Source organism: Pygocentrus nattereri, chromosome 29, assembly GCF_015220715.1.
Source record: "Pygocentrus nattereri isolate fPygNat1 chromosome 29, fPygNat1.pri, whole genome shotgun sequence".
NCBI lineage: Eukaryota > Metazoa > Chordata > Actinopteri > Characiformes > Serrasalmidae > Pygocentrus > Pygocentrus nattereri.
The window spans coordinates 12933106-12948350 of record NC_051239.1 but is presented as its reverse complement, the minus strand read 5'-3'; the positions used below and the strand labels follow the sequence as shown (position 1 = coordinate 12948350).

Sequence of the window (15245 nt, the reverse complement as noted above, 5' to 3'; positions counted from 1 at the left end):
ACCACTCTGAATTATTGGTTTACACCTCAATAACTGAATTACGCAGAAATAAAAAAAGCCAAATTCCAGTTTAAAAAGAATGTTTGTAAAAGGAAAGACTACAGTGATGGTTATCGGCCCATCTCCTACCTTCTTTCCAGTTTCAACCCCAGCACAAAACCGTAGACCCAGAAACCTCATCGCTCTGTTAGCAGCCCCCTCAGTTCAAACCACTGATTAGTTGGACTGATTGGTAGATTTGGGTTGGAAGGATGCTTGGAGAAGGTAATATCTCAGAGAGGTGGACTGGTGATCGCTGAACTAAATTAGTCCCTCTCTGTTGGTCCGTGTGCATTTAGATGTATAAACCTACACAAGAGATCAGCACCTCAGAGATCCACTCATTCCTTCAGCTTTACAGCAAATTAACCGTTTAATGTTGAGCAAACCTGCTGTTTCTTTAACTCGTTATGAAGGATTTATAATATTTTGCTGATATTTTTCACCAAGTTGTAAGATATCATGTGGATGACATGTGGAAAAACACAAATTCCTCCAATTATCTGAGTTCTTTCAATTATTGATGGATTACAAACCATTTACCCTTTTACTCTTCAAATGCCTGCCTGTTCCACTGGGCACATATCATGTTCTTTTTCTCTGTCTGAAGAACTCTTTCTAGATCTTTAGGGTGTGTGTCTAAGCCTTTCTCGAAGGAACACTAAATCACTCATTAGAGAAAGATGAAGTAGCATCTCGGGGGTCTTAGGAATGCTTTTTTTGGCTACTTTGCTCCATCTGTTCCACTACAGCCAGCGCATTGTAATGCTGTTGTTAATTGTTCCTTTCAAGTCCTTCACTTCCCGCATTCCACAGTGGACTCTCTCGGATAAGCATCGTTTTATGTTTGCTGAAAACGCCTTTTATAAAAAGGCTATGCATATTTTCATGAAATGCTTTGCTTCCATCTGCTGTTCAGAAAAGAAAATGCCCTTTTAAAGGTTTGCTCTGTGCTAAAATTGTCATGTTGGCTGTTGTTTTCTACACTACGTGCAGATGGAAGGTGCAGCAGGGAGCTCTGAAGTCAGAATTGTTCACAGTGGTGGTGATAGTAACCAGACCTCTGACGGGCTTAGTACCTCCAAAAGCTACAGAGGAAGTCGATTCATGGAATGATTGTAAAGATATTACCTGATTCCTGAGATATCATTTTACAATAGGTTTAATGCTTATTTTTAAAGATTCATTCATGGCGCAGAAATACGCTATATGATCAAAAGTATGAGGACACCCCTCTTAATTGTTGAGTTCAAGTGTTTGAGCTGCATCCATTGCTAAAAGCTATATAAAGTCAAGCATATAGGCATGCATTCTCTATAGACAAACACTGGCAGTAGATTGGGTCGTCCTGAAGAGCTCAATGACTGTCATAGGATGCCTTTTGCCAAAAGTTTGTGAATTTTCTTACCTTCTACATGTCAACTGTGAAATGGAGACCACCTTAGCCACAAAGCGCTAACAACACCTTAGCCACAAAGCGCTAGACCACACAAACCCAGGGCGTAGCCGTTGAGTCCTGAAGCCTGTAAAAATCACCTGTCCTCAAGTAAACGCTTACTACAGAGTCCCAAACTGCCTCTTGAAGCAATATCAAGACTACAACTGTGTCACGAGCTTTAATTAAATAGGTTTCCATGGCCAAACAGCTGCACACCAGCTTAAGATCACTATGTGCAATGCCAAGTGTCGGCTGTAGTGGTCTAAATCACACAACCACTGGATTCTGGAGCAGAGGAAACGTGGGGCTATTAATCCTGCTTCACTGTCTGGCAGTGACATGGATCAATCTGGGTTTGGCAAATGCCAGGGGACCCTGCTGGAACACATAGCGTCAACAGTAAAGTTTGTTTAATGGTGAGGGTGTTTTTCCACCACCCCTGTGCACAAACTGAGTATAAAGACATGGTTTGATGAGTCTGCTGTGGAAGAACTCCAGCTGCCCACACAGAGCTCTTATCTCACTGACAACCCTTGGGTTTGTTTTTCAAATCTTTAACATTACATATATGAAGAAAGACGTGTGGGTTCACTGCTCATTTTTGATAATAAATTAAATGAATATATTTGCATTGTGAACTCCACAACCCCAGGCTTCAATCACCACCATTGTTTCTTTTCTACACACACACACACACACACACACACACACACACACACACATATATATATGTTTTTTTGTTACACATTGGTGAAATTCCTTTGGTGGAAAATAAGCTATAACATTTCCTACTCCGACATGATAATATTTCACTGATGGTATCTCAAAGAAGACATCAAACCACGTTCCCTTTACAGTAGATACTTGAGTCTTTATTTATATAATTTGATACCTGCATTTGGGTTACAGTTAAACATAATCATAACAGAAATATAACAAGATAATATTTGTAATTTCCATAGCAATAATAAACTGTACACTTGTTTAGACATTCATATTTATATATATTTACAATACATACATGGCCATACATGACTACAGAGAAACTGTGATGCTCGGATTTCACACTGCACATACAGCATATTGCAAAAAGGAGGAAACGGGAACCAAAATGTGCAAAATATTTGTCTGGCATTGGCTCATATGTGAAGATTTACGGTTTATAAATGCTCTCACTCTACTGTAATACATACGGTACACACGACAGACTGCCACTGAAACGGACCCCAGACCTGCTGGGAATGTATAAAGTGTATAGTTATCTGAATGCTTTAAAACGGTGACATCATACAGGTCTGTAGTAGTACATGGTTGGCATCTGGCACTGTGATATTTAATACAAAATATTCTTAGTTATTTAACCCCTTGGAGCATATGTGGGACCATACGCAGCTTACCAATTCATTTTGTAGCAGTAACTGACTCATTTATAGCAGTCATTGAGTCAGTAATAAAGTTAATAACTGAATAATATGCCTGCAGTTTAAGGGGGTTAATATATTAAACTGGAACCTTGTGCCTTCACAGGAAATAAAGCATTTCCATCAGATCATTTCTCCCAAGGTATAAGGATGTACATAATAAGTCAGCAATGATGTTGCTGTTGATGTTTGGATGTGAATATTTATGTACAGTCCACTTATTTGATCATTTATACCTAATGAGGTAAGAATGCAGGCACACACAAATCACTCTCGCAACAAGCACTTCATCAATACAGCCATAAGGTCATCTCCCTAAAGACGCTTTTTATGGTCGGCTTGAAGCCACTGCATATTGCAAACACACACTCTCAGTTCTAGCTTTAAAGATTTCTCGCTGTCTTTGGTTGAAGGAGGTAAAAACTGCCACACTCAGTAAAAGGACAAACTCCCAAAAACAAAGTCTATCAGCACAGAACATCAGACTCAGAGGACATTTAGTTACTGTTCCATGGTCTCTAGATTTGTCCAAAACTTTGCCCTGGTGCACTATTTTGGGAGATAAAATCAAATCAAATCAAATTCTCTGCTCTTCCCCAGACTTAACTCAGTGACTTAAAATACATGTTAACCAGAATGCTCACAGGGCTGTAGGCTCTGCTGTCAAATCTGGTCTAAAATCCTTGTCAAGCTGTATTACGTTTTACTAGAGGATGTCCAGTAATGTAACTTGTAAGAGATTTGACTGGCTGATTTGTGCAAAATCAAGTACCTGTTTCATGTCTCCAAATTACCTCAGAAAGTCCAGATTGACATGTCATAGCCCTGATACTAACATCAGCATTAAGGTAAGAATTAAACAGCTCCAAACATACAGTGAAAACAAAACAGTTAATACCAGATAGAACTGCAGATTTGGGCTGGATTAAATTCATGGATTTCATCGATAATCACTCAAATTACAGCACCTCCTCAGGTAAAACTAATCCAGCTTGAACAGGGCTTAACTCTGTTATTCATTTGGTGCACAAGGGGAATCATGCAGACTTCCAGAGAGTTTGCTCTTAAGTGCAGACTTTAGAAAAGTGTGTGGAATTAAAATAAATTCACAGTCAAATCAACATAAATGAAACAGGACAACAAAACAACAGCAAAAACAAGCAATACACAATTCAAGTGCTATTTTCAGGCATTGATCGATTCCATTTTAAGCGTTTTAAGTCCTATCATTATCATTTTTTTTATACATTTGCAGATGAGTCATGACAACATCAAACACTTCAGTGAACAAAAGTCTGAAGTCTGTGAGACCAAAGATTTTGGTTGGGTACGTTGTTTTGTAGCGATGTTTGAAAACGCATTTGTAAGACTATCCAGCCCACTCTTACAATCCCACAAGTACAAATGCACAAATGATGTACAGTAGAGGAAATGCCCATAATGCTCTGTGGTATGTGCAACTACATGTGTCTGTGAATGCTAATGTACAAAATTGTTTACTTGAATGGAGATTTTGGTCGGCCTGTCAAGATCATGAACTTTTAGCTGCCAATTGATTTGTGAATAAATAATCACGATTACCAAATCAATTGTATTTTTGTTTAGTGTATTCACCTTTTAACATGGCTAATGGTATTAGCTATCTTGCTTCCTAGCTGTCAGTACTAAGGTCTAATGATGACAGCTCAAATGAGACAAAATTTCCCCGCTCAATTTCAAATAAACAAACCGTAAACACTGCAAGGTGTTATAGCAGCAGTCCCAATTTAGAACATTAGTAGTTTTCATGAGACCCATGATATCTCTACCATTCACATTCTGTTTGTTGTGATATAAACATATAACTTTAACATCTATAAACTGTGTAGAATATAGCAGGTGATTATGTAATAATCGTGACAGACCTATTTTGCTGTTGAGAGCAGTGCACCTGTGTCTGGGATTTAAACATGTGTCCCTCAGTAGCATAGTTTCCAGTACTCTACATCTGATATCATAGGATCATATGACTTTCATGTGGTCACACGTATTTATCATTCATCAGTCATTCATATTCTAGGCTTCTCAAACACTCTGGTCACTGAGATTATAGGGGAAACAGTCAACAAGGTTTCAGTGACCAAGGCAACGATAAGGGGCACTTAGAGGACATTAAGTCTGTAGGACTAGGGTTCAAAACGACTTATAGAGTACTTACCATAATCCTTTGAAATATATAGGATTTGTATTTACATTAGAACTATCAACATTCTATATATTCATAAACATTTTCAGTATACCACACTGGTCTAATATTCATAAGGAAACCCAGTAATTGCTATTTGATAGAGGGTTTCCAAGTAAAAGGGGTACAATAAGTTTGATTAATTATCATTATTGTGTTATACAATTTGTATTGGGCAAATGCACAACAGAAGTAGCATGTACCATATATTATTTATTTTTCATATATATATATACATATATATATATATATATATATATATATATATATATATATATATATATATATATATATATATATATATATATATATATAATTTATCAAAAATAAGTTTTGGGTTCAGGCATGTTATTGCTTTAAGTTCGCTCCACATTCTGAGTTGGAACTATCACTTTCCTACTACAACAACAAGCTTCAAGAGATTTCAGAACTAAAGAAAAGAAGTAGAAGAGAGTCCAGAGGCAAGATGAATTATAGTGCTTTTGGATAAGTAGGTGACACAGCACTCAACTCGAACTTAGCAAAAAAACAAGCACACAGTACGAACAATGAACATGGGCACAGAAAGCTTACCAAACTTTCCCCAAACCTACTTATGAGAATGGGGAGAGAGAGAGAGAGAGAGAGAGAGAGAGAGAGGAGAGAAAAGAGAGGGCTGACATTGTTTTCTTGTCTCTAAGCTTTTAAATATATATGTTAACACTCCATAAGCTCTATATCCAGCTTATGCTAAACACCACAGTGTGGCTGTACACTCCGAACATTCAAACTGTTGCCATGCTTAGGTGGACAAAGAAACACTATTAGAGCTGGATTAGGTTTACCACAGGAGGTTGTGTAATGTCATGTGAAAGGGATTTCACTGGCTGATTTGTGGATAAAGCATCTCCGTAATTTCCTCAAATTACTACAAATATCCTGCATTGAAAGGTCATGGCCATGTTTGTGTTGGGTAAAGGGCACCACACTCAATAATTACAAAATTCTCTCTGAAATGATTAATTACAACACTTGATTAAAATAACAGATCTTGTTGCCAATTATTTAAATCACAGGACTTTTCCAGGTAATAAAGGGACGTTTTCTTTGCGGTATATAAGTGCATGTGAGAGAGACTATGCAGGCTGAATTATGTTAGCTACCTGACTTCCAATTACAATTACCAGGACATAATTATGTGTCATAATTATGTGTCTTAAACTATGTGTTTAAGACCACTTAGCCCAGACAGAGCACTGGAATGACAGGTGGGACATAGCTGCCATGTGTACTTTCTAGGAACAAATCAAGGGAAAATTGGCAGAAATTGTTTAAACCTAATCCAGCTCGAATAAGGCCTGAAAGTGGGTTCACACCGTATGCATTTTTTTGTATTGTTTTCAGATGTGCCTATTTTATATCGTTTTCAAGGAGAAAAATGTGTTTTGCATGCAATTTTGCTCATTGGGTGCCTTGTGTGCAGAGCACTCCAGGCTCCCTGAGTTGTAAAAATGACATTTTGTAAAAAGTGACATTCTTATGAAGAAGGAATTACCAGCATGAATTGAAATTGCAACACAAAAAGCACTCTAGTTTTAGTTTAGTGTGTTTTTACTAGCAGCATCATATTTGCTAGTTAATAGCAGCGAAACTTCTGCCTGTGTGAAATGATAGCTTGAAAGCGCAGCTGACAGACAATGCAGTTACAATGCTGCTGTTGCTTGTCAACAGGAAGACAAACAGACAGAAGACAGCATGAAAACCTAAGAAAAAGAGGCTACCTTGCGGTTTTCTCTGCCTTCAGTAAAACGCAGTGTGAACCCCTCTTAGTTGATGCTTTACATAACATGACATTATATGACCAAAATGACCTCCTACAGCACTTCAGGAGATAAAATTCTGTCTTCTTGCTTTTTCCTGTCCTCTCCCCATCAGTCTGTTTCTCTCCACCACTCTGTTGGGTTTGAGCCAGGGGCCCGGCCGTAAAGGGCTCGGGGCCCCTGAACTGTAGCCCTCATTCAAGTATAGAGAGAGGCCAGAGATACTGGAGGCTGAAACACTAGCTTCGGAAACACTCACTTCAGATTCGGAATCTGTGTATTCTGGCTCAGGGGACATGTGGAAGGAGAAAGCAGCCCTCTGGGATCCGTAGGCTCCTAGGGACCCCTGTGAGGATCGGCTGTCGTTGAGGGCGCTGAGGCTGGATTGCTGAGTGTCCACTACATGTTTCCACACTCTCTCTCCCCCCGCCTTGCTCACCATCACTTGCTCTCTGTCACTGTCCGATTCACCCTCCAGCTCTCGGCCGCTGTCTCTCTCGCTCTCTGTCTCGCTGTGTCTTTCTCTTTCTTTTTCTTTAAAAAACGTCCTGTCCTCCTCTTCTCCCCATTCTCTCTCTTCCTCCCAGCTTTGACTTGGCGATCTCTGCTTAGGGATGGGTAGATTATGATTCTCTTTTTGCCACTTCTCTTCTCGTCCAAACTCACTCTCTCTCTCCGTTTTAAGCTTTCTCCCTCTCTCTTTGCTTTTGCTCCTCCTCTCCCTCTCCTGTCGCCTCCTCGCTTTTCCTCTGTCCACTGGCCCATCCTCCTCCTCTTCCTCACTGTCTCCTCTCTGCCTGTTTCTGGATAATCTATGCGAGCCTTGGCTCCTCCTCCTGTCCTTCGACCTTCTACCCCTTCCCTCTGTGCTGTCAGGGCTCTGCTCCCCTCCCTGGTCCGTCCCCCACCCCTGCTGCTCTGTCTTCACTCGGCGATTGTGGCTCCTGCCCGCTCTTGGAGGGCTGGGTGTGGTGTCCAAGCGGCGGCTCACTGCAGCCAGACGCGGCTGCAGGGCTGGGGGCAGGGGGGAGATGGCTGCTCTGTGATCACGGCCTTGAAAGAGGAAGAGACGGAGAAAGAGAAACAGAGGGGGGAGTGGGAGAAAGTGGCAGGTGACAGAATTTAACTCATGCATGCAAAATATCACATCGCAGCACTGTTACATAAATTCAGTTCAAATATACTGAACGTGCAAAAATAGTGCTCTGGCACTTGCTTTGAATACTTGAATTACTGAATTAGTATTTTTCATGGAGATTCTGTAATATAATTTGGAAGAGACTTGATTGGTAAATTCATAAAGGATAAAGTATTTGTGTAGTTTCTCCAAATTAACAAAACATAGTCCTTCATGGAAGATCATATTCTGGATGTTTATGCCAAAACACAGCACAGAGCTGTGAATAGTAGCAGGTGTTGTTGCTACTAAAGACTGCACCATTCTGACACTCAGTATCAACATCAATGTGATTATATTTGTAGAAAATACTTAATCAAAAATAGAAAAAATGAATCTAACCTAGTCTTGTAACAAACCTAGCCTGAAACAGCATGCATCGTATGACGTGATGTTGGTAGCTATGTAGTTCTTCCCGTGGGGTAGTAGTAGTAGTATGTTTGAGTGTGAGTGGTGTGAGGTGGGAGCTTCGGATTCAGTCCAACAGAAAGCTTTTCACATAAACATGCTGCATATTCATGCTAGATTAAAGTAGCACATCCCATTGGTAATCACTTAATTTACAGCATTTAGGTAAAACTAATCTATCTTCTTTACATGTAGAGCACTGTTCAAAAGTCACAGACGAACCTTTCATTGATTTAATTTCCAGTGAAAATAGACATTAAGTACAATTATTCACTTTTGATGTCAGGAAAAAGCAGGATGTATTTAGCAGAAAAAAACTCTACATGTAATAACAAATCTCTCATAATATAATTTGTCCACCCTTTACTTTTGCAAACTCTACTGCCACTTTAACAATATGGCAAAAATACAATATCACGATATTTAAAAATGTTGTCATGATACACAACACATCACAATATTTTGTTATTGTGGAACAGATACATTTGATGAAGTAGAACAGACAAAAAGCCACAGCAATGCCACATTCAAAAGATATAGTCAAAAACGAAGTACGAAGTAGTGACCTCCACAATATGCCCAGAAATACTGTGACATCATTTATCATGATAATGCTCAAATCGACATATTGCCCACCCTTAACTGACAATATGTTCCCCTTCAAAGAGACATTAACACAAGCAATGACCCAAACATACCAGCTGTCCTGCAAATTTCTCTCACGTGCATCTAAAATGGCTAAAGAGGACATTTCTGAGGAGATTAGAAATAAGATAATCAGTCTGCATAATGAAGGGGGAAGTCAAAGGAAAATAGGTGAAAAAAACAGTTTTCCAAAACATCAAAAAAGGATTAAAAGAGAAAATATAACTCTAAACAACCATACAAGGATTGGCCTGTGGTCCTAATTTGCTCTGCAGCCCGACCACCAAAACTGTCACCATCAGATAGCACTTAAAGCTTTCGGCTTCAGTAGAAAAACAAGCTCAACGTTTGCTTCAGATCTGTGTTTCTGTCCATCCATTCATGTTATTAATAATAACAAAAAATAAATAAAAAAAGCACTGCTTTTGAAAAACTTGTACTTAATGGAGTGTTGTCTGTGTGCACTGCATTGTATTGTTTTAGTGAATATGTGCCTTTTTCTGGTTGAAACCTTATTGCAGTACTAAAAATCGTCCTACCAGCTGAAGCAAATGCTGCTTGGGTTGTTTTAGCAATATGTAGGATACCTTTAAAAAATTATTTCAACCTGAAATCCATCAATGCCACTAAAACAGACGATATTCTAAGGAAACAGTTGAACATTTAAAAGCATGATGATTCAACCTTCATTAAGCATTCACCCTTCAACCTTCCTGAATGTCCCATCTTGATTAACTGCTTCCATGTTCTTTGGATGTATCATGCCCCACACTTAAACCTAACTCTTGAATAAATGCCAAGTAGAGTCTTTGATGTGCTAATGACTCAGCACAAATTCTGCTGAATACAGGTACATCAATGCTTTGTCAATGAACTGGTACAGGACAAAGAAGGAGAGAACCTTTTTCATGGCTCATGCTGTGGAATGAATATATTATCAATGTACCTTATAATAGAGATTTAAATTATATTTAACTTCAAATTACCAGATGTGGACAAAGTTTTGATCAGAAATACTGTAAAATATGATTTAACTGACACTGAACAAAACATGACAAAGATATAAAAGGTAATAGTCTGTATTGAAAATAAACAGCAATAAGCTACAAAGCTACTCTGCAACATTTCCTCAGAAATGTCCTAAGTAATAGCTACACTTTTACTGGAGCCTACTCCACTCAAAAGGACGCATTACCTGTAATACAGCACAGTGATGCTCAACGGAGGGCAACGCATGAACGACAGAAACAGTAAGACAAGAGGGGAAAATGCAAGAGCACGTTTAAAGAGTGACATCAGACAACATAAAAAGAGGAGAGATGTAGAGAAAACAGGAAAATGGGAGAACTAACAGGAACGACTACCAACCGCGTGTTCTCGGTCCGCCCGATCACATAAAAGCAAGGCTCGCCCAGCTTGGAGTTGGTCATACAGAGAGAGAGACTTGAAAGCTCCACTGTGTAAGACAGGAAAAAATAGAGAAAGAGGAAAGTAGAAAGGTACAAAAAGTTCCCCCCAGTGTCATGGAAACAGAACAGAAGCATTTAAATGAAGGGAACGATGAAAAGATATGAAAAGGTCAGGGAAATTAAAAGAGTAGTATAGAATGAAAAGGAAAAGAAGCACAGGAAGCAGAAGCAGATAGGATGACCCCAACATTCGAAAGATCAAACGGAAAATATGTAAGGTAAAGGGAATGGAAAACAAGAAAATGTGAATCATAATAAATAAAAATGTGAATATCAGGTAAGAAAGTAAAGAAAAAGAGAATCCAGAAGAAAAAAGCACAAGCAAAGTAAACAAGTAAGATATCAGTAAGTTGTTAAAGACAGAACAATAACAGAATAAACAGAACCTGGAACTGGGAGCTCAGTACTATTATAGCAGAGCTCCTCTACAGCCCTGTTTGTATCAACCTATTATAAAAATCATTTACTCAACCAATGGTCTTTTAAAACATGCACTGTTTTTGAACATCTGATTTCTCTGTGATAAATAAGCTGTGACTAATACACTAATTAAGTTAGCATTTCTGTATAAATGAGTTTATGCTTAACTCTGGTAATCGTAGCCCTGTCCTCAGCACAGTCAGTCTTACCATAGTCAGGAACGTATCCGTTGCCCTTCTTCAGGACAAGATGGATCCTTTGGCCTGCAGTCCTGATCTGCTCCACAGCCTGACTGTGGGTCATTCCTGCTGTGCTGTGCCCATTGATCTCCACTAACTGGTCGCTCACCTGAAACATTCATCAGTGTCTCGTTGTGTTAAGCATGAAATTAACAAAGCTGGCATGTAATTAAGCGCCACATCTGTTATATTACAAACGAACATTTTCAAAACTAGTTTACAGCTTACAGTTTCTGCATAAACAAAATGGGATTTGTTCTGGATTGATCTATTGGCTGGCTTGACACTACATATGAGATCAACAATATACATGAGATAAGTACATAATATGTATGTTTTAAGTTTCTATATGTCCGAAAGACTTTTGGAGCGTAACCTTAAACCTACACTGTAAAAAGTGGTCCGTCAGATCTACATAAAAAATGACTTCATGTGGTAACAAGTAAATTATTTTCAACCTGAATAAATAATAATGAATGAATGATGCTTTCAATCATCGTAGTTTTTTTAAGTTGAATAAAACTACTTTAATTGTTTGTTACCACATGAAGCATTTTTAGGTAGAACGAAATTAAAGATTCATAGGTCCTGCCATTTTTCTGTACCTTTTATTTCTCTGGGTCTTCTACAAAGTCAAGGCATTTTCATCATGAAAATGTATGAAAACAACACACACAGACACATACATACACATACCTGTATCTTGTGGCTGCGTGAGGCTGGTCCTCCCTCCATCAGGCCTAGAACATAAAGGCCCATGTTATACTCACTCCCCCCTCTCAGACTGAAGCCAAAACCAGTGGGCCCTCTCTCCAGATCCACACTGTAGTACCGCGAAGTGTCCTGCTGTGTGAGTGACAGCGAGAGAGAGAGAGAAAGGCATAGAGAGAGAGTGACAGAAAGGGTTAGTCTCTGAAAGCCATGTGTTGCCATACCAACAACTCTAAAAGCAAGCAATAGAGGGTGATATACTGTCTCACCTTCTGTTTAAACCTGTGAGACTTTCGGCTTCTGTAACTGGTATCATAGTCTGAGTTCTCGGAGGAATCTGAGAGAAGGGAGAGGCGAGAGTAGCGAAGAAAATAGAACAGAAGAGGAAAAGGATAAAGGTGAGAAAATACGGTATTGTTAAGATTGAAAATATAGAATCTGTATGTAAAATGTATCTGTGTTCTTGAAATGGTAACAATTGTTCTTATGCTAAAAAAAACTGTTCTTATGCAATGACAAATCCAACAGAGCCAAAAGATTTGTATGTATTACTGAGATTAAGATTAGGGTTAGGTTTCGATCTAGGCATAGCAGTATTTAGCTATAGAAATCCAAAGGTCAGAAGACAATTCCCAAAAATATATGTGTATTTGTGTACCTGGATGTGTTTGTACTGTATGTGTGAGCAGGACTGTGTTAACACATTTCGGATTTTATTGTCTGTTTCTCATTCAGGTCTTGTGTCATGTGTGTCTTCTATCACTCACGGGCACTGGAGCGCGGGACGATGGTGAGGCGAAGTGTGTTTCCGGCTCTGCGCAGTATCTGTGCCAACTCCCTGTGGGGCAGTGTGACCACACTGCGTCCCTCCACAGCCTCCAGCCGGTCCCCTGGACGAATCTGCCCGCTCCGCGCAGCAGGACTGCCCCGACGTACCGTCACAAAACGATGGGGCAGCAGAGACACCGCTGGACATAAAGAGAGACAGAAATATATTGCTGGTTTAGTACAAGCTGAATTTCTACAACTTTGGCCCTATTTTACATGATAAAATAATGTCAATGACACCAACTGACCTACCCATGCTCAGAAATGTACTGTAAACATAGGAACAAATCTCATTCAATCTAATCAGAAACTAGTACACAACAAAATAACTGACTATGCAGTTCAAACTGTTAGAATACATTGCATGTAGTAGCTTTGTCATGTAATTAAGTTAGCAATCATTAGCATTAGTTATCTAATCTTAATTAGTTACAACAGGGGTCTTTAATTAAAATTCAATAAGGTCCAGTCAAAGACAATTTCCTCAAGCAAAGGTCCGAAACATCATAATGTCTAACTTGCATTATGATTCAGTTACATGTACTGGATACTGAAGTAGTAGTTATATGAACATCTTATGTAGTCAACAACTGAATGTCGAATCAAATAAAGTACATTTCAGTCATATTTCAACAATATTTGTCAGTATTTATTGAAAGTTTTCTCTTTTTGGAGCACACCATATAAATAATCTGGCTCACTTTCTTCTCCAACTGCTGTTTCTCACCTATTCCCTCTCGTCCACTCAAGTCTCAGTGCTCAACGTAACACACAGATCTCATTGGCTGAGTAGGGTCACATGTGATGTAAACAAAACATGTGACAGGTCTGTGAGTCTCCCGGGCTGCTTAAGCCATATTGTAAATGCTAGAAAAGTTACGCCGATTAAAATTGGACCATCTGGTCGAAATTAAATAATTCTCCTTAGTTTATCAGTTATAGGCCCAGGTCAGCACAGGACAGCGTCTGGGTCCGGACTCAGGCTGTGGTCTGCCTATTAGTGACCTCAGAGCTACAACATAGCCCAGCTCAATTATGCCCCATTTTACACTGGAAAATCAACATTATGTAGCAACTTTAAACAAACTGTCCTACGATATCTCATAATTTTAAATGCCATTTTCGACAGGTTTCTGTATAGCTTGTCCAACCTTTCAACAGTTTCTACAGAGAACAAATAAGAGGACAGAAAAACAAAAGAGCTGAAAAGTACTGAAAATGCAGTTTAAAGGAGAGAGTGAGGGAGACAAGGCTAAATGACAAAAACACATTAAGAACATCAACAGTGCAGTCTCCATATTTCAGAGTTAATCTTCAGTCTGTCACATACCACTTCCAGTGTCTGCTGTCACAGGTAATGAACAGACAATTCAGACAAGTCTTAGTGGTTAAGCATAGCTCTAGGTGAGGTGTCAGGATACATGCTGATGGTAGTGGACTCCTGCAGAGCTCTAATGAACCTGTGGTTATGAACTGTTAGCCCTGGCCCCGGATCAAACCATTAAAGCTAATAACTCCAATGTATCGCTGTTTTACTGGCCATGGTCAACCCATCTCAACCCTGCCAGGATGAAATGAGCGTGTGTGTGTGTGTGTGTGTGTGTGTGTGTGTGTGTGTGTGTGTGTGTGTGTGTGAGAGAGAGAGAGAGAGAGAGAGAGAGAGAGAGAGAGAGAGAGAGAGAAGGGAGGTGGGAGAGATGAGATGAAGGTTTGGATCAATACAAAGCAATACAAAGACTAAAGCACTCAGTGATCATGTAATGGCTGAAAACAAAACACTTGGTCATTAGGACTGTTTGAGTCCAGACATTTTGGAGTTGACTCCACCAAATAATCTAACTAACAGGGGCTGGCTTGTAGCTGAGTGGAATCAAGTCCAAAGAGTGGAATCGAGTCCACTCTCGACTGCCTGGCATCAGTTCTTTTCAGTATCAACTCCTAGCCGCAATGGTCAACTTGTTCAAGCCATATTTAGTCATAAAAGTCAAAGCAGGGTTCATGTGTGGTGCTATCAGCTTAAGACCCGTGTCACTGAGAGCACACACTGAATTCTTGTTGGGTGAAAGGCTAGGCTTAGTTCCTATCTCCCTGAAACAGAGCAATGCTAGCCAATGAGAATAAGGCATCGATCTAAAGGCAGCGACATGTCGGCATCTATTTTGTAATGTTACGTAACTGATCATATGAACCTCAATTTCAAAAATGTTGGGACAGTACGTAAAATGCTATTAAAAACAGAAAGGGACTTTTTCATACCGGGACTTATTTGCTGTATATTGCACATCTAGTACCTGCACTGTCCAATATCTTTCAGTATCAGATTAACCTCTATACCATGACATGCCATACAATTACAGGCCCTGGCTTTTGAACTTTACACTGGTAACAATCTGGACAGTCTTTTTCTTTCTTGGCCATAAGGACACA

The 15245-nt window shown here is 39.4% G+C and overlaps 1 protein-coding gene and 1 long non-coding RNA gene across 6 annotated transcripts in view; one reads left to right on the top strand and one right to left on the bottom strand.

Moving 5' to 3' along the window:
- Positions 1 to 5445: 5445 nt before the first annotated feature.
- LOC108412149 (membrane-associated guanylate kinase, WW and PDZ domain-containing protein 2) overlaps positions 5446 to 15245 on the bottom strand; it is a 107987-nt gene continuing 98187 nt past the window's right edge. For 3 of the 5 annotated variants that reach the window (XM_037536086.1, XM_037536087.1, XM_037536088.1), the window contains 5 exons: positions 12758 to 12958; positions 12260 to 12327; positions 11976 to 12125; positions 11250 to 11388; positions 5446 to 7974 (listed from right to left, as the gene is read on the bottom strand). In XM_037536086.1, coding sequence (XP_037391983.1) covers positions 6986 to 7974; positions 11250 to 11388; positions 11976 to 12125; positions 12260 to 12327; positions 12758 to 12958 — 1547 coding nt within the window. In that variant the 3' untranslated portion in view covers positions 5446 to 6985. Of the gene's footprint in view, positions 7975 to 10503; positions 10608 to 11249; positions 11389 to 11975; positions 12126 to 12259; positions 12328 to 12757; positions 12959 to 15245 lie in introns of all 5 variants that reach the window. The other 2 variants (XM_037536089.1, XM_037536091.1) reach the window with 2 other exon arrangements.
- Positions 12281 to 13456, top strand: LOC119262800. Its single transcript, XR_005129903.1, has 2 exons — positions 12281 to 12388; positions 12726 to 13456. It is a non-coding gene; the product is annotated as an uncharacterized LOC119262800 (long non-coding RNA).